Below are 27,719 nucleotides of genomic sequence, written 5' to 3'. Positions count from 1 at the left end.
CCTGGAACTTTCCTGGACCAGGTTGGCCTCAAACTCACAGAGATCCACCTGAGTGCTGGGATTAAGGATGCGCGCCACCACCGTAAAGTCGGTCATTGAGGTCACGGACCCTCAGAGCCTCAGTAAGCTCAGGGATTTTAACCTTCACACTGTAATGTGGAGAATTTGGGACCAAAGGAAGTTGAGGTACCTGCTCCAAGAGGTTGAGGCCCTCAGGACAGGAGTCAAAGCTTGCCTGGCCTCATGTCCCAGTCCTTGCCCATATGCCACAATCCTGGCTTCACACTCTTCTGAATTAAGATACCTGTGCCCTGGGGCATCCACTGAGCAGTAGAGGGCTTTCCTGGCGTGCGCATGGATGTCCAGCCCTGCCCTGGAAAAATAAACATCTGTACACTCGCGGGCTTCAGAGCGGACAGGGAAACAGTGCCACCGTGTTGTACATACAGTGGCTCGGGCCTGCCCCAAGGCCTGTGACTCCCACTAGTGCGCTCTGCCGTCCACAGGGTGCTGAGCCGAGCAGAGCACATTGATGGAGTGGATGATTCATGTTACCGCAGCATCCAGGAAGTAAGCCTTTATTAAGGCAAATCATTTTAATACTGCTAGAAGCTTAGGATCCCCCATGACCACCCCGCCCCCCAGTCCCTCCCACCCTCACGCTCTCCCCTTTGGATGACTCAAGTTCTCCTTGAAGCCTTTTCCTACAGAAACCCCAGCTCTTCCCACAAGCCTCACAGGGCGCCACAGCCACCTCCCTTCAGCCAGGAAGGGCCTTAAGCAGGAAGTCTTCTGACACAGAGCCAGATGGCCCTACGGGTCTCCCGGTCCCCTCACCTCCGCCTAGAGGCTTCCTTGGGATGGAGTGAGGCGGCATACGCCTCGGCCTTGCCCCACGTGACAGGTTAGCATAGGTCTGCTCCTCTCCAGCTCTGCTGGCCTTGCCCTAGCAATCTCCACTCCAGCGCCTGCCTTCCTTCCCCACCCTCGGCCCCGCCCCTTCCTCCGGCCCCAGAGCCCTGGACACAGTACACACAGGCCAGAGTTCCCACTGGAAGGGAACAGAAGGAACTGTTTGGGTTCCCATGGCTGTGGTCAACACCTTCATCCCATGGCTCAACCCTCAGAACCCTCATCATATCCCAGGGTAAGACTTCTTCCCACAACGCTCTCCTGCTTGCTTTGGGGAACAGGGTCTGGGGATACAGGAGTTGGTTCACTTAGACACTGGGTCAGACTGACATCTTGGTTTGGGAATGGGGGTACCTGTGGCGTTGTATGAAAGGGGGAGACGAGAGGCTAGAATAGCTGGGTCTAACAAAGCTTTGTGTTGTCTTCTCTATGGAAACGGGGTGAAAGCCGGGCAGAAGGATCAGAAACGCAGGCCGAGGGCTCCGACATGCCTGCTCCGGGCTGGGGAAGTAGCAGTTTCAGTGGTTTAATGCTTCTCTGGCATGCACAAGGCTCTAGGTTCAGTCTCTAACAGGAGGTAGAGGTAAAACAAAGAAATAAAATGATCCACAGACCAAAGCTGGGGGTGATGGGGGATCGGTACCACCTGCCTGATCCCAGCCTGGGGTGGGCGTACAAAGAACAAAAGGAGTTTGGTCTAAAGAGAAACACGCACAGAGGGAAATACACAACTGCTCCAAGTATACACCCAGAGCACGGCCTGGCTGCCTGTGTCAGGACGGTGGTGGTGTGTGGGTCAGTCTTGGAGCTAAGGCCGAGTCCTGTGCTTCAGGTACACTGGACACTGCCCACTACTTCGGTTCAGCATGGGCCAGACCTATGGGCAGGTGACCGGTCAGCTACTTCGAGGCTCTCCTGGTCTAGCCTGGCCTCCTGCCCACCGTACACTTCTGCCTCCCATCCAGTCTCCACGCTCCCCTGTAATTTCCAGGGGAGGCTACCTCCCAGGCGTGGGCATGAAAGACTCAGCTCCGGCATAATCCCTGGGTATACAGGTCTGTATGGAGTCCTGAACGGGTGTCCCCTTCCCAGAGAATGTGTCCCAAATACTAACACAACTTCCTCTCTGCTAGGTTTTATACCACAGGCACAGTTCATTTTTGCCAAGAATTGCAACCAGGTTTGGGCTGAAGCTATGGATGATTTTACGAAAAGGCATGGGCCGCAGGAGAGTCATGAATTGTCAGAGGAGGCTGAGGGAAGAAAAGAGGAGGAAGAAGGTCAAGGGCCAGAGGCAGAGGAGCCAGAGCTGAAGCAGGAGGTGGCCCAAGTGAGATGGGGAAGGCTAGTGGTGGGGTGGGAGTTTGTGCGCAGGCCTGGGGTCACCATGGGGAATGTGGCTGTGCATACAGCACGTGGGACTTGGCTGCCACCTCCGTCTGCTGGGAGCCTGGACTTACAGTCCTATTTTTCTTTCATTAACATGTCTCACAAGGCTTCCCCCTACTCCATGGATGACACAGATCCCCAGAAATTCTTCATGTCAGGTGAGAGGACGTGGGTAACGACCGAAGGCCCGGCGGGGAGCTCCAGGATGTCTTGTCTCAGCATCTCCCCCACCCCCAGGCTTCACTGGCTACGTGCCTCGCGCCCGCTTCCTCTTTGGCTCCAGCTTCCCCGTGCTCACCAACCAGGCCCTGCAGGAATTTGGGCAGACGTGCTCACGGGGCAGGGTGCAGAAGGATCCCAAACCTGCCTCCCCACCCCCCAGGTCCAACTTCCAGAACCTGGGTCTCCTCCCTCACTATGGAGGCTACGTGCCAGGTGAGAAGTGTCTGAGAGGCTCTGGGAACTGGGAGGTATATGCAGGTGGGGTGGTTTGGGGAATTGGAAAAAACAGATAAGGACGATGTCAGATTCTGTGATTTAGAGAGGAAACCGAGGCAGCTCAGAGGGAGTTGGGAGCAGATTTCAGAGGGCAGTTTGGAGAGTCTATGCAAGTGGCTGGGAATTAAGTGGATTTTTCCTGCCTCTGGCCACACATGACAGGACTCTCTTTGCCACACAGGGTATAAGTTCCAGTTTGGCGGGACATTTGGGCATCTCACCCATGATGCTCTGGGGCTCGGCACCACTCAGAAACAGCTCTTGGCTTAAGTACCTGAACCTCAAGTTCTCCCTTTTCATCCTATCCCAGTGATCTTTTTGGGAGGAAGAGAGGCGGGGAGGGGGAGGGGCACAAAGAAAAGGGTCTGGAGGCTGAGCACCTTTTTATTAATAGGTGTAATAAATAAATAAATAAATAAATACATAAACAGAAGCCTGGGCTCCTCCTCCTATTCCGACCAGGAACTGGTCACTGCCTATTTACAGCCAGAGGGGCTTCGGACTCCGGCTCCAATACTGTCATCCATCCTCACTGTCACTCAGCCTAGTGAACCCACAAATGACCTCTGGGCCACCTCCCTCCAGAGACTGGTCTACACCCATGGAAGTACTGGCCCACATGGGCCAGGAAACGTCTCGGCAGCCCAGCACTGCGTCCCCCGTCCTCTCCCGGGCGGGGGTCTCCCGGGCGGGGGTCTGGACGGAGTCGCTGGGACAGCTGAGGAGGAGTAATTAATACTGAGCACAGGGAGCAAGTGCCAGCACTGGGACACGTGGCCCCCAGCTCTCAGTCTACGTTTTGTGGCCAAGCCTAAGGGCTTGGGAAGGACTCTCGGGCTCTGAGTCTCGGGGAATATGAGGGTCCCTGAGGCCACCAGCATGCACTAGGCCTCAGTTTTGGCTGCTTCCAGGTGGTGAACTTGGAGTCGGGGTCAGTGTCACGTAGGCCAGCGGTACCAAGCCAGAGTCGGGGCCTCGGCTACAGCGCAGCCAGTCTCCTCCGGCTGCTCCCAGTACGCGCAGGATGTCTCCTTTGTGGAAGCTCAGTTGTCCGGGGCCTGTAGCCAGATGGTGGCACAGCGCCTGCACCTCGCTGGAGGGACAACAGACGGAGGTCAGGGAAGCCTCCAGAAGGCCGGGCCAGCTCCCCAGTACGTCACCCCCCTGGGCATACGTACCACGGAGGTTTGGCGGGCAGGGCCGCCGAGTGTGACTCCTGCAGGTTCTCCCTGGGCTCCGGCTCCCGACGGGCCCCCATCGTCTGTGCTACGAGCTGGAACACAGACCTGTCCAGGCTCAGCCAGTCTGACGGCAGCCTAGGGGGAGGAGAGGGAGTCTGCTCTGCCCGCGTCCACACTTGGTCCAGCGTGGCCACCCCACCGTCTAGGCCAGCGGTGGCCCTCACCTGTTTGTGGGCCGAGCTTCCCGGGGAGCTTTCCGAGAACCGAAGAGGTGTCCCCACTTGATGCCCGCGGGCGAAGGCTCCGCGGTCCCTCCTTCTTCATTTTCCGTGGGTGGGGCCACAGGCCCTTCCCTCTCTCGACTGCGCCTCAGCTCAGCTAGCACAGAGTCAGGGGGGCTCCCCATCCAGAAAGGCCAGCCCCTTTCTTGGCCAAGGGCCTCCTCGGGGGCAGGGCAGGCCTCGGCCCCCTCCACCACGCCTTCCCGGGGCGGTGGGGCCTGGGAAGGCCCCGCGCCGCGGCCTCCACCTTTCTTTTTCTCACTCCCGCCGCTGCTACTGCGAGGGAACCTGGAGCCCTCGGGAGCTCCGTCGATGTAGACCTGGGAGCTCTGCATGAGCTGGTACCACCAGCCCGCCTGACCCCCTCGGGTCCACCTGCCGTGCTCTGAGCTCCCCCCAACCACAGCCACCTCGGCGGCCGCGTCCTCCTCGTCCTCTTCCCCACCTTCGGAGGCACCCACGCCCTTCACGCGCTCCCCAGGGGCCGCCCTGTCCATGTCTCCGGCGCCCTCCTGGCCTCGGGCCCTGGCCAGCTGCCACGTGGAGTGCGCGGACAGCAGCAGGTCCTGGGACACGCGCAGCAGCTCCTTGTGCTGCTGCTGCCGCTGCCCGCTCTGCAGCAGCCGGTGCTGGAAGAGCGGGTCCAGGCTGAAGGGCAGCAGGGCTAAGGGCTGAAGCAGCAGCAGCAGCTCCTCGAAGAGGCCGGGGCACACGGTGTGGGCGGCGCGCAGGAAGCCCCAGGGCTGGTAGTGCGTCTGGATGATATCTGGAGAGAGAGGGGCAGATTCACGCACACAAGTGGAACCTGGCCTGCGAAGGACACGGAGAAGCAACCCGTGCCAGCATGCATGTCCCTGCCAGGCTGCATGTCCCTGCCAGGCTGCATGCCCCTGCCAGGCTGCGCTCTGCTTCAGCTCACACGGAGCCTGCTGCTGTGGCCAGTGCATGCATCCTGTCACCTGATGTGGCAGCGCTCAAGTCAGAGAGACTTGTCGGGGCTCATGGCCACCCTGACTCAAGACTGCCCAAGTCTGCTGCCACCCCAGGGTTCTAAGTCAAGTAGGAGCCCCAAACTCCGAGAATGAAAGTCCGGGTGGGCCTCCTCCCCGTCTCCCTCCTCCCCGTCTCCCTCCTCCCGGTCTCCGTTCGGAGCTGGTGAGCCAGCGCAGGCTGTGGGCATTACCTTCATGGTTATACAGGTGATTAAACCAGAACTCCAGGGACCGGATGCTGTAGAAAGAGAGGTGAAAGGGTTAAGTCTCGCGTGGACACAGCCAGCCGACGAGGTACAAAGGACGTGGGCGCAGAAGGCCAGGTAGAGGGAAGAAATCCGGATGGACACCTATGGCTGGGTGCTGCCTGGTTTACCCTGGAATGTAATTCTGGAAAGTCAATGGGATGTGGGGAGTGGGGTGACCATGGAATCCACAAGTCAGTCATTTCTTCTTGGAATGGCGGCAGCACATGTTCACCAGGGTGACGACTGCTCTCGGCCGAAGGTAATGACGGGCCGCTGCCTGGGAAATGTCACTACTATGGCACGCGCTCTGAGGTGAGTTGAGGTCGGAGGCAGAATTTAGAAGTGGAGCTGGAGTTGAGAGGATCACAGTTTGCCAGACCCTGAACCCTGAGACACCTAACTTGTCTCTAACTGCTGTTAAGTGGGCCAGGCCAAGGGTCTGCAGGTGGACGAGATGGTTGGTGGGCAGTGTCCGGAGGGCGGGGTGCAGAGCGAGAAGCCAGTGCCCGCTGAGAGGCTGCAGCTGGGTGGACTACGGGGACGCCCCCCTCCGCCCCCCCCCCCCCCCCCCATCTCAGTCCAGGCAGTCAGCCCTTGGAGGCCTCGGAGCTATGGCGCTGCCGTCTGCTTAGATCCCGCCTTCTACACTTACTTGAGCAGGCCGAGGATGAAGGCGTTGAAGCGCATAGTGTGACTGGTGAGTTCTGGGAACTGGCTGACTTTGTTGTAGAGACCATGCAAGACCTTGGTGGACGGGCCTGGGAAGCAGACAGGGATGGAGATCACATCTCTGGAACCCTGAGCTCTGTTTGGAGCCCAGTGTCGAAATCCAGCACCTACCCAGCTGTGTGGAAGCCTCAACCACACTCCAAGGCATGTTTTTCCGTTGTCCGATGATCACGTCCAGCACGAAGGCCTTGAGCCCATCCTCCAGCACAGCCTGGACTGCCGGGCACAGGTACTTCAGGACCAGGTGGCCGACGTTGGGGCTCACAGAACTGTTCCCCAGCTTCGCCTGCGGATGCACAGGGCGACATGAGAAGCCTGACCTTGTTCTCACTTAGCCAGCCCACCGGCTTCCCTCTGGCCATTTCCACCCCTGGGTTCCAGCTCCGGGCTCTGGATTTGAGAGCAAGGAAGGACGACAGCGCAGAGCTGAGCTCAGCTCCTCACGGTGCAGCCTACCTTGACACCAGGGTCCCGGCTGGTGCCGAAATGGGCCACGATGAGGTCCACGGCGGTGTTGACAGCTTTCACCAGCCCTGGGAGGAAGAAGCCGATGTGATAGGTCCCTTTTCGAGACTCCAGCCCGCCCAGTGGAGGCGTTCCCCTTGGTGGGGAAGAGGAAGCTGTCCCACGCTCACCCCTGTCCCCACCCCCCACCCCCCGACCCCCATCGTATCTCCTTGTCCTTGCATTCATGGGGACTGCTCTCTCCACAGAGGGCTCTCCCCTCTGACCTTGACATCTCACTTGCTACTCGGTACTCTAGCTTCTCCTTTGCCAAGCTCCTGCCCTTTTGCCCACACTTATGCTTGGTTATTTCACCAACATCTCCCTAAAATTACGCATAGGTCACTGGTCACTAATCTGCTAAACGGCACGTTCCTGTCAGTCTTCTCAAATGTCACCAACATACGCACTCAAGGGGCTAGACCTTCAGCACTTGGGGACTTTTTGTTTGTTTGGATAACATGGTCTCACTATGTTACCCTGTCTGGCCTGGAATTCACAGAGATCCGCCTGCCACTGCCTCCCAAGTGCTGGGATTAAAGTTGTTTGCTACCAGCCAGGGCGGTGGTGGCGCACGCCTTTAATCCCAGCACTGGGAGGCAGAGCCAGGCGGATCTCTGTGAGTTTGAGGCCAGCCTGGGCTACAGAGTGAGTTCCAGAAAGGCGCAAAGCTACACAGAGAAACCCTGTCTCGAAAAACAAAACAAAAAAAAGTTGTTTGCTACCATGCCAAGTTTTTTTTTTTTTGAACCCAGGGCCTACTGAGCTAAATCCCCAACCCCCCATGCCAAGTTTCTTGTATGTATGTATGTATGTATGTATGTACGTATGTATGTATGTATGTATCCATCTATCTTGTGAGACAGATGTAGCCCTGGGTGTCCTGGATCTCACTCTGTAGACCAGGCTGGCCTCGAACTCAGAGGTCCACCTGCCTCTGCCTCCCATCACACCAGACTCCTGTAACTTTTTTTTAATTCTGTAACAGTCTCTCTCATACTTAAGAATCGGGCTTCTGCCCCTCAGCAACTAAGTTCCCGATACATGACCTTCACGCACTACACTACACAAGCTCCCACCTCTTGCCCTAATTCTCATGGACTTCTCACTGGTATTGGGGTTTCAAGACAGACGTTCTGGAGGGTTAGCTAAGGCACCAGGCACAGCAGGCAGTGAGGGCGGGGGCCCTGGACCAGGCTGGGTGTGGATACGCACCTTTTTTCTGAAGTACATCAATGGAAATGGCCTCTGAGTTGCCATCTGGAGACAGACAAAACTCAGCTGGAGGCTTCTCAGTTAAGGAGAAGGGGTCCTGGAGGTCAGGGCAGGTCAATGGTAATGATTTTGCAACCTGACCTGGAAAGGACAGAAAAAAACTTATCCTGAAGATCTTCCCAAGAGTTCTTGGCTCAGCTGAGTGCCCTCCACCCTCTCAGCCCTCTGACCCCTCCCCGGCCCTTCCCGGCCTGCCCCGGTTATACCAGGGACTCTGGCCACACACCATTCAGCCGGTAACTCAGATGGCTGGCAGTGCCCAAAGAACCGGGGAACTCAAAGATGGGGTTCCTGCGGGCCAGCCGAGCTTCCTGTGGCCTTCGATCTAGGCTTCCTGACAAGCCAGGCGGCCCTAACGGGTTCTTCCTCCTGTATTCCCGCCACTTGAGGGCTTGAGGGGACAGGTGGTTGGCTGGGGGAGAACAGGCGAGAGGGAGAGTTAGGAGACAGCATTTCACATCCACCCAGATGTGCCAGATGCTGTGGGTGCAACCCCTGCTGAGAGCCTAAGAACCCATTCAAAGGGGAGGTAGGGTTGCTTGGGCGAGGCTCATACCGTTGTTGGGCCTGGAGGAGGCCATGCTGCCCTCTCCACCTCCCCGAGCCAGGCTCTCTGCCCGGGGAAAGCCGGATCTCCAGGAGCCCAGAGGTGGCAAGCTTCCTGTGCCATGAAGCCGGTACTCAGCCACGGTCGGAATCTTCTGGTCCTCCTTCAGTGGCTGCTGGGAGGCAGCAGGCCGCACAGTGGGAGGACAAGTGTGGCTCCATGGGGGGAGACTCTCTGCTGCTGTGGCCTGCTCTGGGGGAGGGGAGCAGGAGGTAGACGTGGACGAGTCAGTGGCAGGCCCAAAGGGGCCGGCGCTCCGGACAGGGGAGTAGCTTCCCAGGGGTGATGGCCGAGAGGTCTCAGGTTCAGGCCCAGCTTTTCTGGCACCCCTGCCGGTGGTCTGGGGTGTGAATGTCTGCGGCTCTCCTGAGGGGGCTGGGGCTGGGCTTGCGCGGTGGAGATAACCAGAGGGGCAGGCTGCTGGGCACGGCCGCAGCCCGAGAGGCTGTAGAGCTGGGAGAGGCTGTGGAGGGCCCGGGCCTTGGCCAGCTGCTTGGGGAAGTGGTGCTGGAAGACGAAGGGCTGGATGGGCAGCGTGGTGGGTCTCTGCTCCTTGCTGTAGCGCAGCACCGGTCGGCTCTCAGGGACGCCCCCTGCAGCAACGGGGAGGGGGGGGGGACGGGGACAGAGGGAGACACTGAACCACGTGACGGGAAACCAAAGCAGAGCCAGGAGATGATACTCAGCGCGAAGACAGGCCAGCCTGGGCTGCGGGACGGGACGGGGCGGGCATGACCCACATTTGTGGAGGAGAACACTGCTCTCCTTGTAAACCTTCCCTGTGTGTTTCTGATCGGGACGTCTTCTGCCTCTCCGCTCTCTGAACTCCAGAGGTGCTAAGGTGTGTCAGAAGCTCAGTTCTTTTTTTTTGGTTTTTTTCGAGACAGGTTTTCTCTGTGTAGCTTTGTGCCTTTCCTGGAACTCACTTTGTATCCCAGGCTGGCCTCGAACTCACAGAGATCCACCTGCCTCTGCCTCCCAAGTGCTGGGATTAAAGGCGTGCGCCACCACGCCCGGCAGAAGCTCAGCTCTTAGCTCAGGAGCACTTTCATGCAGAGGTAGCTGGATTTCAGACTTTCCCACAGATGACTCCCAAGCCTCCAGCACTAACTCACCTCTCCGTGATCTTAGATCTCTCGCCATGGGTTTTGCTTTCATTTTAAACAAAAACAGCCTCACTAGAAAGACTGTCCCCAAGCCATGTCCTGGGAGAGGTTCAGACTCTACCTCATCCACCTATCAGCTTTGCCATGCCCGGGGAGAGGCTCAGACTCTACCTCATCCACCTATCAGCTTTACCATGCCCGGGGAGAGAGAGGCCCACACTCTACCTCATCCACCTATCAGCTTTGCCCGTTTTTCCTGATGCCTCCATTTCTGTCCATGGTAGAACCATTGACAGACTTGGAGAGTCACAGACTCAGTGTCAAGGTATTGCTGACTTCAGGCTCTCCTCCACCCATCACCCTGTCTCCACTCACACACACACTGCTCACACACTCCGTTTTTGAGCAAACACAGCAGCAAGACACTTATTGACTTGCAGCTGAACCAGCCTTCCTATTATCCCTAAGTCCCGACAATCCCACTTTCCTATGGTCCCCTAAGAACTTCAGTGTCCACGTCTACTCTTCCGGCACAGGAATGTGTTCCCCAACTCTGGGGGCCTTTCCCAGCCAGTTTTAAGGTTCGTGTTCCTTAAAACACAGGTCTCAGAACTAACCAGAGGTCCACAGCACTTCTCAATGGATGGCTCTCCTAATGACTCCGCACATGCTGCAGAGATCTGAATGAACACAAGGTGGTGCCATAACACGGCCCCAAAGCCCTGGGCGTGGTTCAACAACTCTTAAGAGGCAGGGATTCATCTCTCCACAGATCAAGAAACTTATTTTTGTTTTTTTGAGACAGGATCTCATGTAGTTCAAGCTGATTTTGATCTTGCTTTGTAGTCAAGATTGGCCTTGGATTCCTGATCCTCCTGCCTCTACCTCCAAGTGTTGGCATTATAGGTATGAGCCACCCTGCCACACAGAGAGCAGGAAATTTAAAATTAGAGACATTACGCCGTCATCTCAGATTAAGATCATTCAACTAGGAAACAGCAGAGCCAGAGTTTTGTCCAAGCTAGAATCCGGCTTTGGGGGCCAGTGTTCTCCACCACATCACATCACGTACGCAGTGACGTCAGGCTGGGTTTGCCACGCCATCTTATTTCCACCAATGAGTCACGAGGGAAGGGAACACAGCCTCGTCAGAGAAGCAGCGTTTCAGAAGCGCGCTCTGAGGAAACTGTCAAACTACTCCCTGACAACCCTAGTGCTAAGGGGACAGGCTGTTACTGTCCTTGCCACGTTCCAGTCACACTTCGTTCAGCCCTTGATCACACCACACTCACTGCCATCCTGCGGTCCCTTCCGCCTGAAACCTCCTGACCACACCTGGTCAGAACCTGGCCGTTTCCTCCGTAAAGCGCTGGGAAGTATTTTTCTCAATGTGTTTGCTACCTGTTACTTTTCACAGGAGTTCCAGCAAAGTACGGGCCACATCCTATGGGTCGCTGTTTCTCTAGGGTCCAGGAAATGAAGAGTTTATTGAATGAATCTCTCCTAATTCATCCAGTCTCCTCTATTTCAAATCACTTTATATAAACCGAGTTTCTTGAAAAATAAATTTATCTTATCTTCTGTGGTTCGTTCTCAAAGAATAAAGACAGTGCTCCCAGGCATATCTACCATAAATTGGGTGGTTCTCTCCTCAAATTCTCATCCATACTAGCCGTTCTCACGGCCTCTCCTCCCCCCTCACTGGGGACGGAATCTAGTCTCCGCTGTATACGAGGCAGGGGCTGAACCGAGCGAGCCTACCCTGTCCTCTTCCCTGCAGCCGCACGGCTAAGCACTCGGCTTTCCCCTTAGGGCCTTCCACTGAACCACGCTTCCAGGCCCAACCTGGTCTTCTCAGCCATATTTATTACAACTAGAGCTTTATCAGCGCCTATATAAAGTATATCTGGATTATCTATTTAGTCCTGCTCTTTAAGAAAATACTGTCCTCTGCTGCACGTGCTTACTACCATCCCCAGCACTTGGGAGGCTGAGGCGGGGGAGCTCAAATTTTAAGCTAGCCTGGGCTACATGGGGAGATCCTGCCTCCAAAAACAAAATCCTCCCTGCTCTTCCCAACATATGGTATGAGGCAGAAGAATAAGATTAATTTAGAAGGGAGGCCACCTTGAGAAAAATGGCTGTTAGTTCTACCCCTCAGGATACCCAAAACAAGTTTTCTTACTTTCCTGTGAGAAGGTTCTTAAGAAAATTCTAGGCAGAGATCACGCCATGTTGGGTACCTTCTGACAACACCCAGAGTTCCACGGGCAGCCAGTCAGAGCTCACTGCTTCCAGGGAGGGGGTGGGGCCATCAGCTAACTCCTCTGGAATCTACCAGGGCATCTGTCACTTGATCCGTGCAGGTCTTTTGAAACTGCTGGCTCCCTGGTTTGCAATCAGTTACATGCCCGAAATCAACTCCGGGAGACTTTACAAATCAAATTTCACTCTGGCCTCTGCTTTATTGATTTTGTTCTATCAAGCTCTGACAAGCTCCTTTTCCTAAATGTGGGCCCTGATGCTCAGGTTCAGCCTCTTCCTATCATTCCCAAACTGGTTTTCCTGGGCTATCCATAAATTCAATGACCTGTCCATTCCTTTATTGATTTTAAAAAGGGTGTGTACAATCAAGAGAAAAGACCTGGGATATTTCCCTGGAGATTGCCGCAAGAGCACACTACCTTGATAGAAAAGTGGGACTGGGAAGGGAGCTCAGCTTCCTTCTAAGGCAGGAAGGCCTGGTCAGTCCTGAGGACTGGATAAACCTAGAGGTCCATTCCTGATTCCAGAAGGGAGAGGCAGTAGGATCGGAAATTCAAAGTTGTCCTTGGCTACATAATTTGAGGCCAACATGTGATGCACAAGACCCTGCCTCAAAATAGTTACCAAAAATATTTTTTAAAACCTTATTTTGTGTGTGTATCCGGGAGGAGGCACGTGGACAACTTTTTCCTTCCATCACGTGGACTTCAGGATCAAATAACCTATTAGTAAATGCTTTTCCAAGCTGAACCATCTCACTGACCCAATAAAAATATTTAAATTAAAAAAGTATTTAAGAATCCTTAAGTTCTTTAGTACAGTAAAATACTTTAATGCCCCTCCTTCTCTCTCTCTCTTTCTTCCCGTTCCAGTTTCTTGTTTATGTGGTGTGTGTGTATGTGTACACGTCTGCATATGTATGAGAACATTCGGAGGGCACAGGTTGACACTGGGGATCATTCTTGATCACCCATCTACCTCATTCACTGAGGTAGGATGACCCAATCAAACCCAGAGCTCCTGGATATGGCCAGTCTTGCTGGTTAGCTTGTTCTGGGAATCTCTCTCTGCTGAGGCTGGAACTACCTGCCACATTGCTGGCCTCTCTGGCCTTTCTGGCATCTGCAGGTTTTAAGGGGGGAGTGGTGACCCCCGGCAAATGCTTCCGTCACCAAGTCTCCTCTCCAGACTCCTTTAAAGTAGTTAAACATTTGGAGACAAGGTAGCCCTGGCTGGAACTCACTGTGGAGAACAAGCTGCCACCAGATCCGCCTCCTCTGGCCCCGAGTGCGGGACTGCAGGTGTATGGCACCAGGCCTGGCTAGAATACGTGGTTTTTTTATTTTTTTTATTTTTATTTTTATTTATTTATTTATTTTTTTTTGGTTTTTCGAGACAGGGTTTCTCTGTGTAGCTTTGCGCCTTTCCTGGAACTCACTCTGTAGCCCAGGCTGGCCTCGAACTCACAGAGATCCACATGCCTCTGCCTCCCGAGTGCTAGGATTAAAGGCGTGCGCCACCACCGCCCGGCTTAGAATACGTGTTTTAATTATCACTGTGTGTGTGTGTGTGTGTGTGTGTGTGTGTGTGTGTATGTGTGCGCGTGCGCACACACAAGTATGGGCGGCAGAGGGCAGCTTTGTGGAGTCCGTTCTTTCCTCTCACAGTTATCGAAGGTCCAGGGATTGAACTCAGGTTGCTAAGCTCGGACTGTAAGTGCCTACAGCTGCCAGGCCATCTCACTGGCCCAGTCTCGAACTTCTGACTCTCCCGCCTTTACTTCCTAAATGCTAGGATTATGGGATGTGCCCCATCATGCCCAGTCTCATCCCCGACAGTACGGGCTGCTCTGCCCTGCCCTTGAGTCACAGCACGGCCAGGCTCTATCGTTTCCTTTGTAATTCCACACCTCTTCCTGGATGATCAGTTTTAACTCCCCCTGCCCACCCCAGGGTCTCTGTGTAGCCCTGGCTGGGCCACCACTAATACTTAGAACTCACAGGGCTCCCCTATCACTCAATCCAGTAACTTTTTAATCAAGGCAGGAGTCTGTCCCGTCAGGAAGACACTTCACATCTCTATCCAGACCACCAAGGATCCTTCATTAAGCAAATGGAAAGGCAAGCAGAGCAGTAACAAGCACAGCCCCCCTCTGATGGAATCCCCCAGTGGCTCACCCCATCCTAGGGGCTACGCTAAGTCAGTCTACTGCTTTCCTGGAAAGCGTCAGACTCCGAGCCTGTGCGGGTTGGTGCAGACTCTTCTGTGAGCCTAGAACCTTCTCATAAGAGAGTCTACAAAACCTAACCCCCAGGTTTCTTCCAGGCAGAGCTTAAATGTAAACTGTTCAGCCCTCCCCTGACACGCCAGTCTAATGGTGCTATTCTTGGTGCCTCAAACCCTACACGGCCACCTTTGCATCCGAGTGACTGCTCTTCGTTTCTGCCCCTCGTTGGAATCCCTCCAGGACCGATTATCTCACCAGCACCACCCCAGTACAGGCCTGGGCATAAACAATTACTTGAACTGCAATAAATAATGAAGGACTGGCTTAGGGACCTGAAAGGTCAGGGCAAGTTTCGGTTCTGAGGCTTTTGTTTTGCTTTGTTTTCTTAAAGAGGGGACTCACTTTGTTGCCCATGCCAGCAATTCTCCTGCCTCAGCCTCCAGAGGCACATCCGTGTTAGGTTCTTAAGTGCAAGATTACCATCGATGATCAAAGAACGAACTTGCCCTCTGCCCACTGTGCTCTCCTTGTCGGACATGTCCCTCTGTCGCCTGGAGTACTGTCAATCCCCACACGTCTACAACTGACCACATGCCTTGTCTCTCTCAGTAATTCCACTTCTGGTCTAAGGGCCTATACTTCTGGCTTCAGGGTTTCCCGGGACAACAGTCTCCAAGTCCTCGGGACCTATTTGGTATTCTCTTCTCCCTGCCCCCACGAGAGGTCCGGGCAGGTAGGGAACGAACGCACAGCCTGGCATTCTCCGAGTTCCTTACCGTCAGCTCTAGCTCTTGTATCCCTCTGGGTATGGCTGCTGGCTGGGCTCCCTGGGAGAGCAGGCCCTGGATCCATCAGCTGGGCCAAGGGGCCCGGCCCAGCAGCTCTGAGGCTAGGAAGCGGCATCTCGCTGGACTGGGGGCCCTGACAAAGCTGGGTGGACCAGGGTTCCGGGCCAAGGAGGTCGAGGTCTGGCCCCAGGGGCATGGCTGGCAGACTATGGCTACATCGAGCGCCCTCATCCAGCGGGCCTGCCCTATCTTGCTGGGCTTCTTGGATGGGCGAGAACTCCTGGGAAGAGTCTCCAGTGCTCAGCCGGAGCGGTGGGGAGCCAGAGCCCGCTGCAGCTTTCCTCCGGCCCTTGGCCAGCTCAGCAAAAGAGGTGACCCTCCTGGGCGGGGAGGCAGGCCCGGCCAAGGCAGCGGGGCCCTCGCTCAAGCGGACCGGGCAGCTTAGCATGCGCTCCAGCGAGCCCAGGCGGACAGGGGGGCTGCGCTCCAGGCTGCGATCGTAGCTTCGAGAGCGCTGCCGGCCGGTGCTTGGGTTGGGGGGTGAAGTATTTGTGTACACTTGCCCTTCAAGGACAGTGGGGTCCACGGCAGTGGCTGCTTCTGCTGAGGAAGCCACTGCTTCTTGTTCCTCTGGCTGGCTGTCCGGCTTCTGGAAGAGGTAATACTCAGAGGGCTGGCTGGGGTCGGGGTCGGGGTCCGAGCCAGGGCCTGGTGGAGGACTTATCTTGGTCTGGTCTTCAGAGCAACTGGTGATGGAGGAGCCAGCTGGGCTTGGGGAGGACTGCGAGGACAGGTCACAGGTGACGAGTTTATAGTAATTTTGTGTGGCCACCACGAGGCGGGCCTGGCTCTGGAAGCAGGCTGTGAGGTCGGCCACCGCCGGGCAGGGCTCACAGTGTGGGCGGTACGAGTTGCAGTTGGCATCGAGCTCAGGAGACGAGGCATGGGGACAACCGCAGCCCTCTTCCCCGTCCCCATTTTCATTCTCAGGGTGGTGGGACTCACAAGACATTTTCGACTCGGCTGGGGAGGGCTGCAGGTCCAGGTAAAAGGCTCCGGGGTCTGCGCGGCTGCAGAAGGACGCGTCACCGCAGAACTGAGGGACGGAGTTGAGGTTGGCGCGGGAGCTGCCGTGCATCTTATTGTAGAGGGCGCTGAAGGTGACGAGCACGCCGTCTGAGCTGTCGCACGAAGAGTCGCTGACATAGCCCATGGACTGGTCGGCCGCCTCCGACTGACTGGACGCGCTGCTGCAGCGGCAGTGGCGAGCGCCCGAGCCCGGGCGCCCGGCCTTCCGTGGGGACTCGTCCGAGCTGAGCTTCCACTCTTGGTCAAAGGAGAAGGTGGAGGCGTCGCTGGCTCCCCCTCCGCTGCCCCCGGGCCCCCCACACTCGTCCAGATCCATGGTCTCAGCGTCCAGCTCGGGCCGGCAGCCGTGGCTGGCGCTGCTGCCCTGCTGGCTGCCCAAGGCTGCGGCCGGCTCCTGCTCCTGCCCCTCCACCACGCCGGGCCGACTGCGGGCTGCGCCCCATGGCCTGCCCAGGCCAGGGCCAGACGGGGCGGCAGCTGGAAAGAAGACAGATGGAAGGTGGGCTGGCTGGCGGCGTGCAGGTGGAAGGACTGCTGGGTGGCACTGTCCCCAACGCCGTCCTCATACAGGTCACCAAGTCCCGTCTCGCCCACACTTTCCTGCACCAAGAAGGGATTGTGCCGTTTGGGGGCGCCAGGGCCTCTGCCGTCCCGACTCCTGCTCTTGATGGCGTCTGCGGACCGCGTGGACGCCCCCGGGGCAGAGTGCAGACTGCCGTACAGCAGGGAGTCGGCTTGTCCCAGGTCTTGGCCCGACTGCGTGAGGCCCAGCTCGGGCGGGCCGAAGGGGTTGGGTCTCGAGCTCCCACCACCTCCGCTCGCCCCCCCACAGCACTGCCTGTCGGGGACCTGACAGTGCACTAAGGGGATATGGTGGACGATGAGGGTCTCTCCAGTCAGCTTAGGGGGGCTATCCATTCTGGAAAGTTCCAGCAAGGGCATCAACAGCACCAGACACTGCCTGTGGAGCCCAGGGGGGCAGAACACATTTCATCAGGAGAGCTTGGCACCTGGAGAGAGGGAAAGAAAGGGAACCTAATGTCACCTCCCTGGAGATCAGGGGCAGGCCCTTCCCCACATTCTCTTCAGATGGGCACACACACATAATCTCCCTTCTCCCTCTCTTCTGGTTCCTAGTTTTTCTTTTTACCTACTCGGGCTCTAAATCCCTCATTCACTTTCTCTTACATAATCATTTAACTGAACCCCCCGATACCACCGATTTCTTAGTCCAAGAGGAATAGAGGCCCTGGGTCACGGTGGAGTCCTGACAGACACAGAGGATGTTGCCTATAACTCTGTAAGAAAGCGACTGTAAGACACACTAAAGCGGCTGACCAGACCTGCCAGCACTGGCCTTTTTCTCGCCGTCAATTCCAGAATCTGAGCCCTCTGACGACTGTGGGCTCCATACTCTTCCTGGTCTCACTGCTGTGATGGAGCCTCATGAACACCGTGGAGCGGCAGAGCGTGACTGTGAGTTCGGCTGTCGCCAACCTCTCCCTCCTACGTGGGGTGGCCGCTTTCATCCCACGGCCCCGCTCCATCAGACTCTTAAAGGAGACCCGGGCTAAGGCAATCTCGAGGCTTGAGGCTCGGTCAGGCCAGCGTTCAGAACGGCTAACGAGCCTCAGCTGGCTTCGCTTTAGCCTAGAACCTTCACCACTGGGATTCCCTGGACAGTCAGTCTCCCCTCTCCAAGTTTTACCTCTGATAGGCTAAAGTCCTCGGTGGCGGATGAGCTCTCACACTCAGCTTCCTGAGCTGCCGGAGCGGGGGCCGTCTCTGTCCTCAACTCCCCGTGTGTAATTTCTTCTGATCCACTCATCTCTCTCCTCTCCCTTCTGATTCCGACCTACTCTGGTTCTAAATCTCTCATTCACTTTCTCTTACTTCATCATTTAACTGAACCCGCGATACCACTGATTTCTTACATTTTAACTCATTTAGACCAAAGGGCCAAGCTCTCATGTGGAATATAGTAAAGGGCCATCAAGTTACATATGCTTAAGGTCATGCACAGGAAATAAAGGGAAAATGACCAACAACTATATGTACAAGGGACAATTATAGAAAGTTATAATGTGATTATATATTACAACTATGTGTGTTAAGTCACATTAAAATGAAGACTTCTGAGGAAGTCTCCTACATTGGATTTGTAAGCCCTCTTGTGTTGAGTACGGCCATCAGCAGGGATGTGGAAAGCAAAAACTAGAGAAGTTAAACCAAGTTACAAGATTAAGAGTTATAGAAAAAAAAAAAAAAAACAACAAAAAACCTTTTTTGAAGCTGGATGGTGGTGGTGCATGCCTTTAATACCAGCACTTGGGAGGAAGAAGCAGGTGTATCTCTGTGAGTTCGAGGCCAGCCTGTGCTACAGAGTGAGATCCAGGAAAGGCACAAAGCTACACAGAGAAACCCTGTCTCAAAACAACAACAACAACAACAAAACAACAACAACAAAAAACCAAAACACACACACACAAAACAAAAACAACAAAAAAATACCTTTTTTGAGGCAGGGTCTCATATATTATAGGCTGGCCTCCAAATCCATAACTAGCCAAGGAGGACCTTGAATTCCTGGTCTTCCTGCCTCCACTGACCCTGTGCCAGGACTGCGGGCATGTACCACCGTGCCCACGCCCAGTTTATATGGTGCTAAGGACTTAACCCAGGTCTTCAGGGACGCTAAGCAAGCAGTACCCCAGATCTGCATCCTCAACTCAAGAGGAACCTTGGTAACCCAAACCCAATGGTGATGGTTTCCAACCTAATGAAACCTGAGGGACTGTATGCTTCAAAGGACCCTACTAAAAAAGCGAGAAGTGAGCAGGAAGGTGGGTCAGTTAGTAGTGTTTGCCGTTTAAGCATGGAGACCCAGTGTGATCCCCAGAATCTGAAATAAACAGCAGGGCACAGTGGCACACAGCTGTAAACCACTGGGGAGGCAAAGACAGGCAACTGCTTAGGACTCTCAGACTAGCTGGCCTGGTGAACCCCACACCACTGAGAAGCCGTGTCTCAGAAAACAAGGTCCTGAGCAGTGACCCTGAAGCTGACTTCTGGCCTCTATGCGCTCACTCATACAGACCCACAAAAGGGAAGAGCCAGCCAACAGAATGGGAAAAGCTTTTAAAACCAAACTCTGACAGTGGTTTCTAATCAAAATATACAAAGAACTCTTACAACTTCATACACACACACACACACACACACACACACACACACACAGGGGCCTTGGACTCACTCTGTAGACCAGGTTGTCTCTGAACTCACAGAGATCCGCCTGCCTTTGCCTACAGAGAACTGGATTAAAAGTGTGTGTTACTATGCCCAGCACTGAATACATATTTCTCTAAAGAAGACATCTGTGTGGTTAGCAAGATGAAAAGATGGGCAATATCATAGTCATTAAGAAGAAAAGAACTTGGGCTGGAGAGATGGCTCAGTGGTTAAGAGCACTGGCTGCTCTTCCAGAGGACCAGGGTTCAATTCCCAGCACCCACATGGCAGCTCACAACTATCTGTAACTCCAGTTCCAGGAGATCTGACACCTTTACACCAATGCACATAAAATAAAGTTAAATAAATTAAAAAAAAGAAGAAGAAAAGAACTCCAATGAGATACCAATACACTCCCAACAGGATGCCAACACCAAAATATATAGGCAACAAGTACTGATGACGATGGAGAAAACCCTGGTTTTCCACCACAGGCAGGCCCTTGGGGAAATTGTCATACAGTCCCTCAGAACGTTCAACACAGCCTTACCCACAGACTCAGCAACCTCACAGTACCAGGACTGTACTCCAAGGGAAGGGGAACTCGGCCACACAGAAGCTACTGTGAAACCGTTTACAGCAGCATCATTCATAGTAACCAAGAAAGTGGCCAGACTCCCAAATGTCAACTGATGAATAGATCAGTAAAACGTCTCTCCCATCATTTTATATACCAGCTAAAAATTAATAAAAATGGGGTGTGTGCGCAAGCACGTGCGCGCGTGCGCGCGCGCACGCACACACACACACACACACACACACACACACACACACTATTATTTGGCAACAAAAGGAGCGAATCACTTGTACATGCTACAATATGAATGAATCTTAAAAAGGTAATATTAAGAAAAAGAAGTTGTCACAAAAGACTCCTTTGTATGGTGTGTGATTTATATGAAATGTCTGAAACAAGAAAGTCAACGTAGTGCAAGGTAGGTCAGTAATCTGTAAGGACTGGCTGATGGGGAACAACTGTTTATGGCTAAGGGCGATCTTTGTGGGCTGGTAAAAATATTTTGCTATTGGACATTGGTAATGGTTACAATTATATACTGGTGAATGTACTGGTATGGGGTTTGAAAGAGAATGGCCCCAAAGGGAGTGGCATTGTTAGGAACCACTTCCTGTTGCCTGCAGATCAAGATGTAGACTCTTAGCTACCTCTCCAGCACCATGCCTGCCTGCATGCTGCATCAGTTCATAATGATAATGGACTGAACCTCTTAACTGGAAGCCATCCAGTTAAATATTTTCCTTTGTAAGAGTTGTTGTGGTCATGGTGTCTCTTCACAGCAATAGAAACCCTAAGACAACTGGTAAATGAATTGTATCTCAATAAGGGTATTCCAGGCTAGCCAAGGCTTTATTGTGAGATCAAAAAAACAAAAAATAAAAAACAAAAATCAAAGCCCACGAAAGATGAAGGTTCACGGGAAGAGGAGTGAGGAAGAATGCTGCAAGGGAGAGGCTGGGGGTTGAGGAGACTCAGAGGCTGGGGTAGAGGGACTCAGAGGCTGGGGGTAGAGGGACTCAGAGGCTGGGGGGCTGGGAGGGTAGAGGGACTCAGAGGCTGGGGGGGGAGGGTAGAGGGGACTCAGAGGCGGGGGTAGAGGGGACTCAGAGGCTGGGGGGGGGGGTAGAGGGACTCAGAGGCGGGGGGGCTGGGGGTAGAGGGGACTCAGAGGCTGGGGTAGAGGGACTCAGAGGCTGGGTAGAGGACTCAGAGGCTGGGGTAGAGGGACTCAGAGGCTGGGGTAGAGGAGACTCAGAGGCTGGGGTAGAGGGACTCAGGCGGGTAGAGGGACTCAGAGGCTGGGGTAGAGGGGACTCAGAGGCTGGGTAGAGGAGACTCAGAGGCTGGGGTAGAGGGGACTCAGAGGCTGGGTAGAGGAGACTCAGAGGCTGGGGTAGAGGGACTCAGAGGCTGGGGTAGAGGGGACTCAGAGGCTGGGGTAGAGGGACTCACTCAGAGGCTGGGGTAGAGGGACTCAGAGGCTGGGTAGAGGGATCAGAGGCTGGGTAGAGGGGACTCAGAGGCTGGGGTAGAGGGACTCAGAGGCTGGGGGCTGGGGGTAGAGGGGACGCAGAGGCTGGGGTGGAGGGACGCAGAGGCTGGGGGGCTGGGTATTTACAAAAACAGGTGAGAACAAGACAGGGAAAGGGGAACAACTGCTTAGTGGCATTTTGGGGAGCAATGAAGAGGATTTTTTAGGATGCTTTGATATAAGAGACAAGACAGAGTTTCCCCTTTACTTCTTTCTTCCTGTCTCCTGATACATATATACATACACACATATAAAAACATCTGGAGTTGCCGGTGGTGGTGGCGGCGCACGCTGGTAGGATTTGCTGAAGGAGGCGGAGGCAGGAGGATCACGAGTTCGAGGCCAGCCTGGGCTACACATTTAGCCGGGCGGTGGTGGCGCACGCCTTTAATCCCAGCACTCGGGAGGCCGAGCCAGGTGGATCATTGTGAGTTCGAGGCCAGCCTGGGCTACCAAGTGAGTTCCAGGAAAGGCGCAAAGCTACACAGAGAAACCCTGTCTCGAAAAACCAAAAAAAAAAAAAAAAAAAAAAAAAAAAAAAAACATCTGGAGCCTACAGATTCATCCTATACGCTATAGGCTAACAAAGATTAAAAGTTGGGACTACTCTAAAATTCCAATAATGGTCAATTAAAAATATATAGCCAGGTGTGGTGCACGCCTTTAATCAGGCCCTACCTGCCCACGCCCAAATGTGTGTGTGTGTGTGTGTGTGTGTTGTGTGTGTGTGTCCATCCTGTGCTATTAGCTGAGTATGGTGGTATCCTGTGGCCCTAGCTACTCAGAAGGCTGAAGCAAAGGAATTTCTCCAAGCCAGGATTTGGAGCCAGACTGGCCAACACAGTGGCCCACGGCTCCAGACCATCATACTACAGTAATGTGGGTGCTGACTTAGGGGGGGTAGGAGATGAACTGTATATACTAGGATATTTTTCTAAGTTATTTTTATTTATCTTTATGTTTATATGCATGGAAGAAAATTTGAAAAACAACAAAATATTCACAGTGCTGATCTGTTGAGCAATTCTGGATGATTTTCACTTTTTTCTGTTTCATCTGTATATTCTAGTTTATGTACAGTAAATACACATCATGTACATAAATAACAGTTTCTGTAAGTAGGAGGCTTCTCCTCGCTTGTAATGTTAGATTTCCCTCTAGGATCCAGGCTATAATCCCGAGGCCGGACTAAGAAGTGCATAATTTCTTGGATACATAGTAACAACTTTAAGGATGCCTCTGGGGTACAGCCATCACTGATCTTCAGTGGGAGCTCCTCCCCTCTGCAAGGCACCATTTTCTTTTTCTTCTTTTCTTTTCTTTTTTTTTTTTTTTTTTGGTTTTTTGAGACAGGGTTTCTCTGTGTAGCTTTGTGCCTTTCCTGGAACTCACTTGGTTGGTAGCCCAGGCTGGCCTCGAACTCACAGAGATCCACCTGCCTCTGCCTCCTGAGTGCTGGGATTAAAGGCGTGTGCCACCATTTTTTTTTTAAAGATTTATTTATTTATTATGTATACAGCATGTATGACTGCAGGCCAGAAGAGGGCACCAGATCTCATTATAGATGGTTGTGAGCCACCATGTGGTTGCTGGGAATTGAACTCAGGACCTCTGGAAGAGCAGTCCAGTCAGTGCTCTTAACCTCTGAGCCATCTCTCCAGCCCAAATGGTAGTTTTTTTTTTTTTTTTTTTTTTGGTTTTTCGAGACAGGGTTTCTCTGTGTAGCTTTGCGCCTTTCCTGGAACTCACTTGGTAGACCAGGCTGGCCTGCCACCATTTTCAAGAGACATTCACAAGTAAATACACAGGAAGAGAGGGAGGGAGGGGGGAGAAAGGGAGGGAGGGAGAGAGAGGGAGGGAGGAAGGAAGGAAGGAAGGTTGGTCAGGTGTGGTGGCGCACGCCTTTAATCCCAGCACTGGGGAGGCAGAGGCAGGTGGACTCTGTGAGTTCCAGGCCAGCCTGGTCTACAGAGTGAGATCCTGTCTAAAACAAACAAACAAACAAACAAACAAACAAACAAACAAACAAACAATTTATTGTTCGAGCCCCCTAAACTGTTCCGAGGACACGCACACATTTATGTGGAAGCGCACACTCTCAGACAGTCCAGGAAACAGACCCTCTGACCAGGAAGACAAACAAGGAGACTTGGGAGGTTTCAGAGGACCCCTTGGGTGAAGGGTGCTGACAGCCATGTTTACATCTCTCTCTCCCAGACTAGGATGCAGGTCAGAGGTCAGAGACCTAATCAAATCTGTGGCACTGGAGCTTAGAGCATGGTGCTTGGAATCTGGTAGTGACCGTTTTACTCCTTATTACTGAGCTGCAGGATTTTAAATTTCTCTTCTGCCAGATACAAGTCCTCTACCAGATATCTGTCTTGCAATATTTCCTCTAAATCATTAGGCCAGCAGAAAGCACAAGAACATTTTTGTTTTGGATGTGTAAGTGTTAAACCTGTCTTAAGGGTGGTGATGATGATGATGATGATGATGATGATGATGATGATGATGTGTGTGTGTGTCTGAATGTGGCTCAGGCTGGCCCTGCCTCTGCCTCCTCGGTGCTGGCATTAAAGGAGTATGTCACCACCCCGGCTCCCCTCTACATTTTCACAAAGCACTTTTCTTTGGTGGTGCTGGAGACTGAACCGGAGGCCTTAAGTAAGGCAGACCAGCGTCTCTGATCCATCCCTGGCTGTGCAGAGCACTTTGCAATCAGGTACACTGCAGCGTACTGATCGTCACGGACATCGAAGAAGGCAAGGTCATCTTCATTTTGAAAAGTAAGGAAGCTGGGTCTAGTGGCACAGATACCAGGAGAATTTCCAGTCAAGGCCTGCCTGGGTACCAACTGAGTTCAAGGCAGACTGCACAATGCACAATTTTGCAAAACTCTATTTCAAAATAAAAAGGAAAAATAAGGGGGGGGGGATGACTTGGTGGTCAAATATACGCTCTTTGTTCTCCCAGAGGACCCAGGTTCAGGTCCCAGCACCTACGTGGTAGCTCTCACCCATCCCAAATTCCAGTCCCAGGGGATCCAACTGTCTCCTCTGACCTCTGTGGGTAGCAGGCACGTGGTACGCATACATACATACATACATACATACATACATACATACATACATACATGCAGGCAAAACACTCGTCCACATAAATGCTTTTTTAAAGTAGAAGAGGAGAGACCTGGAGATGTAGTCAGTGCCAGAGTGCTCTACAGATAAAAGACAAACAACAACAGGATTAAGATGGGATCCAGGAACCCTCATTTCTGAACATTTAAAAGAATCAGTTAGGAATAAAACGAGATCTGGGAGTGATGACACACACCTATAATCCCAACATTTGGGGGAAGGAAGGAAGATGAGGAGTTCAAGGCCGGCCTCAGCTACAGTCGTTCAAACCAACCTGTGCTACAAGAGACTCGGACTCAGACAACCAACCACAAAGAGGAATAATGTAGCAAGGTATTTAGCTTTGCTTCCAACACTGCAGAAAACATGAATGAGCACATCTGGGAGGGTCTTGAACAGGTATCGAGTTTAACACATTTAACACTGTGACCGTAGTAAAGAGAACACAGAGACGTAGTAAAGAGAACACAGAGACGAATGAAGACCCGGGAGACAGAGGAGGAGGAGCACACTCTCAAAGATGAGTCTTCCAGCTATACCCAGCTGGGTAGACAGAGTAGTGGTTTGGCCAGCGTGAAGATATGAAGTATGGATCTCCAGACTCAGGGAGAGCTTCCTGTGGGCACCTTTTCTCGTCCCTGGTGGGGGTCTCATGACCTAGCTTAGCAATGCTGTTTATGAGCATTACATGATAGGTGTGCGTATATCATCTCCAATTCCATTCTAACACCCCAGATATGCATAATCATTCTCATTGTGAGGGGTTTTTGTTTTTGGTTTGTTTTTCAAGACAGGGTTTCTCTGTGTAGGCCTGGCCATCCTGGAATTCGCTCTGTAGACCAGGCTGGTCTTGAACCCAGAGATTAGTATGCCTCTGCCTCCCCGAGTGCTGGGATTAAAGGCCACCACTGCCTGACAAGTTTTTGAGGCAGGGTCTCACTTTGTAGCTGACTGGCCTGGAACTTGTTACACAGACCAGGCTGGCTCAGATAGATCCTTATACAGATCCACCTTCCTCTGGCTACTGAGTACTGAGATCAGAGGTGCATGTCATCATGCCCAACTAATCACACCTATTTAACACATGAGAAAACCAAGGCCTCAGGGTATAAGTAGTTTAGTCACAATTACATAGTTTAAATGGATTCAAACCCTGGCATTTCCAATTCTCAAGGACGTATACTACAACTCATTCTCAAGATGCTCGAGGTCACACCCTCTTCCTCAAGTCCTTTCATTTACCCACCTCTGTTTCCTACCTTTCCTGGACAGGCACTCACGTGGGTACCCACTTTTATAGGGTATATCAACTACCGTGAACCCACAGCCCTTTCATATTGACACCCCCATGTTCTCACAACACTGGTCAGTCCTGTTTCCTGCCTTCAGGTCCCAGTTCCCAGGCTGTCTCAGCCTGCCCCATCCATGGTTCCCACATCACTCTACCCTTGCTCTACAGTTCACATTCCTCACACTTCCCGGGAACTAACACACTCTCACACTGTACTCCCAAACTGCTCATTTCCACGCTGTAGAAACCCTCATGCGCTTGAGGTCTCTCCCAAGGTGGATGATGGGAACAGAATCTAAGGGACTCTCCACCTAGCCGGCAGTGGGATGACTGTGGAGAAGCACTCCAGAAGCACGGTTCCTGCCTGTGTTCATCTGCATCCTTCTGTTGGTCACTGCTGTTCCTGAGTCCCTTCAGAGGCTGCAGGGAGGGCAAAGGCACTCACAGCTCTTCCTTAGTGATCTGACCTTGACCTGAGGTCCTGCTGAGAGCCGCTGGGGGACTGACAGCCTCCAGACTGGGCCTTCTCGAGGGCAGGACCAAGGGAAGAGGGCAGGGTGGTGGATTTGAAAGCATTAGCTTAGCTTAGCTCAGGTCTCTTCCTGCTAGGAGGCAACACTGTGTAAGAGCCTGAGTACAACAGGCCAGGTGCCTTCAGCATCGCGATCTCTCTCTCTCTCTCTCTCTCTCTCTCTCTCTCTCTCTCTCTCTCCAGACACTGTGAGGCATTTTGGTCAACATTCCTTATTACGGCATCCTACAGTAACAGAAAGGTATATGTCTATGTGCACACATGCATGCAAGCGTGTGGATGGAAAGCTACCCAGCCTTCTTGGGAAAAAATGCATGGATCCTTCCATTGTTTTCAGCATAAACTTACAATAGCTCCAGAGGTGTCTCCACCCACTCAGCCTTTGTGTCCAGATCTGACCCCTCTATTCTAACAACTGCAGCTACAGCAGCTTCATTAGAAATACCGGAAGGAAGAACAAGATCTTGTTTCTTGACCAAACAGCACAAATAGCATTAGCTCAATCTCTTCCTTTCCCCAGGCCATGCATGCAGAGGTGAGTTTGTGGGCGCATGCTGCCACTCTCCCTTCCAGAAAGACAGGCACCAGAGCCCAGATGCTAATGGTGAGCCTGCCTCTGCCTAGCTGCTCCCCCTCCCCCGCCAGAGCCATACCTCCGCAAGGAGCCTCGAGCCGGACCTGGTGGCTCCCTCCAAGCTCTACCCTCGACAGTCTCGGCTGAATCACTGGTCCCCACGACCGCGCAGGGGGGATCGGGCTGATTTTCTAAGAGCTGCTTTCTGCTAATACAATGGCATCCTAGCTAATGCAGGGAGGCTGCGCAATCTCAGCCTGTCTCCGGGCGGCTGCTGCTGCCTCGGCTGCTGGGCTGCGGTGACGTTGCTCCTGGGGGGGGGGGGGAGGGAAGGGGAGGGAAAGGAGCGGGCAAGCCCACAGTACCGCCACTCAGCCTCCCGGTCCGTCCCTGCGGCCGGCCGGTCAGCCGGGGGAGGGGGAGCAGAGACTGAGAAGTCAGCCACAGAGGGCAGTGGGTGCAGAAGATGGAGACTTTCCAGACGGCGGCAGAAAACCGGGAGAGCTGGGCCCAGCTTCTCTCCGGGCTCCGCGTTGGGAGAAGTCTGGGCAGAGCCTGGAGCTCGCTCCCTCCCTTCCTTCCTTCCCCTCAGGCCGCTCCTTCTGGCCCCTCCCTCCTCTTTTCCTCTACTGTGAATGACTGTTTGTTTTCCAGCGTTTTTCTTTAGTAAGGCTTACTGGGTGAGGGTGGAAAGTGAGCCTAGGAGGGGATTCTGGAAGCCCCACCCAAAGGCTACAAGAAAAGAGAACCCCCAACAG

General features: G+C 53.5%; 2 protein-coding genes across 2 annotated transcripts; one reads left to right on the top strand and one right to left on the bottom strand.

The window, feature by feature from the left end:
• Fam166b (family with sequence similarity 166 member B) lies at nucleotides 1-3,232 on the top strand. The gene is given in 7 exon segments (XM_028883956.2): nucleotides 1-1,147; nucleotides 1,745-1,902; nucleotides 1,905-1,967; nucleotides 2,046-2,242; nucleotides 2,408-2,459; nucleotides 2,539-2,736; nucleotides 2,981-3,232. Coding segments are annotated over 7 exon segments (819 nt in total). The 5' UTR covers nucleotides 1-1,085; the 3' UTR covers nucleotides 3,070-3,232.
• Rusc2 (RUN and SH3 domain containing 2) lies at nucleotides 3,166-27,719 on the bottom strand. Its single transcript, XM_028883954.2, is given in 14 exon segments — nucleotides 3,166-3,892; nucleotides 3,978-4,115; nucleotides 4,205-5,027; nucleotides 5,445-5,491; nucleotides 6,154-6,259; nucleotides 6,342-6,516; nucleotides 6,687-6,763; nucleotides 7,950-8,090; nucleotides 8,236-8,421; nucleotides 8,566-9,000; nucleotides 9,003-9,209; nucleotides 14,991-16,560; nucleotides 16,563-17,101; nucleotides 27,041-27,719. Coding segments are annotated over 13 exon segments (4,578 nt in total). The 5' UTR covers nucleotides 17,034-17,101; nucleotides 27,041-27,719; the 3' UTR covers nucleotides 3,166-3,690.

Source organism: Peromyscus leucopus, chromosome 2 (genome assembly GCF_004664715.2).
Source record: "Peromyscus leucopus breed LL Stock chromosome 2, UCI_PerLeu_2.1, whole genome shotgun sequence".
NCBI classification, from domain to species: domain Eukaryota; kingdom Metazoa; phylum Chordata; class Mammalia; order Rodentia; family Cricetidae; genus Peromyscus; species Peromyscus leucopus.
The sequence above is the reverse complement of the archived record's forward strand: the minus strand, read 5'-3'. Positions and strand labels throughout refer to the sequence as shown.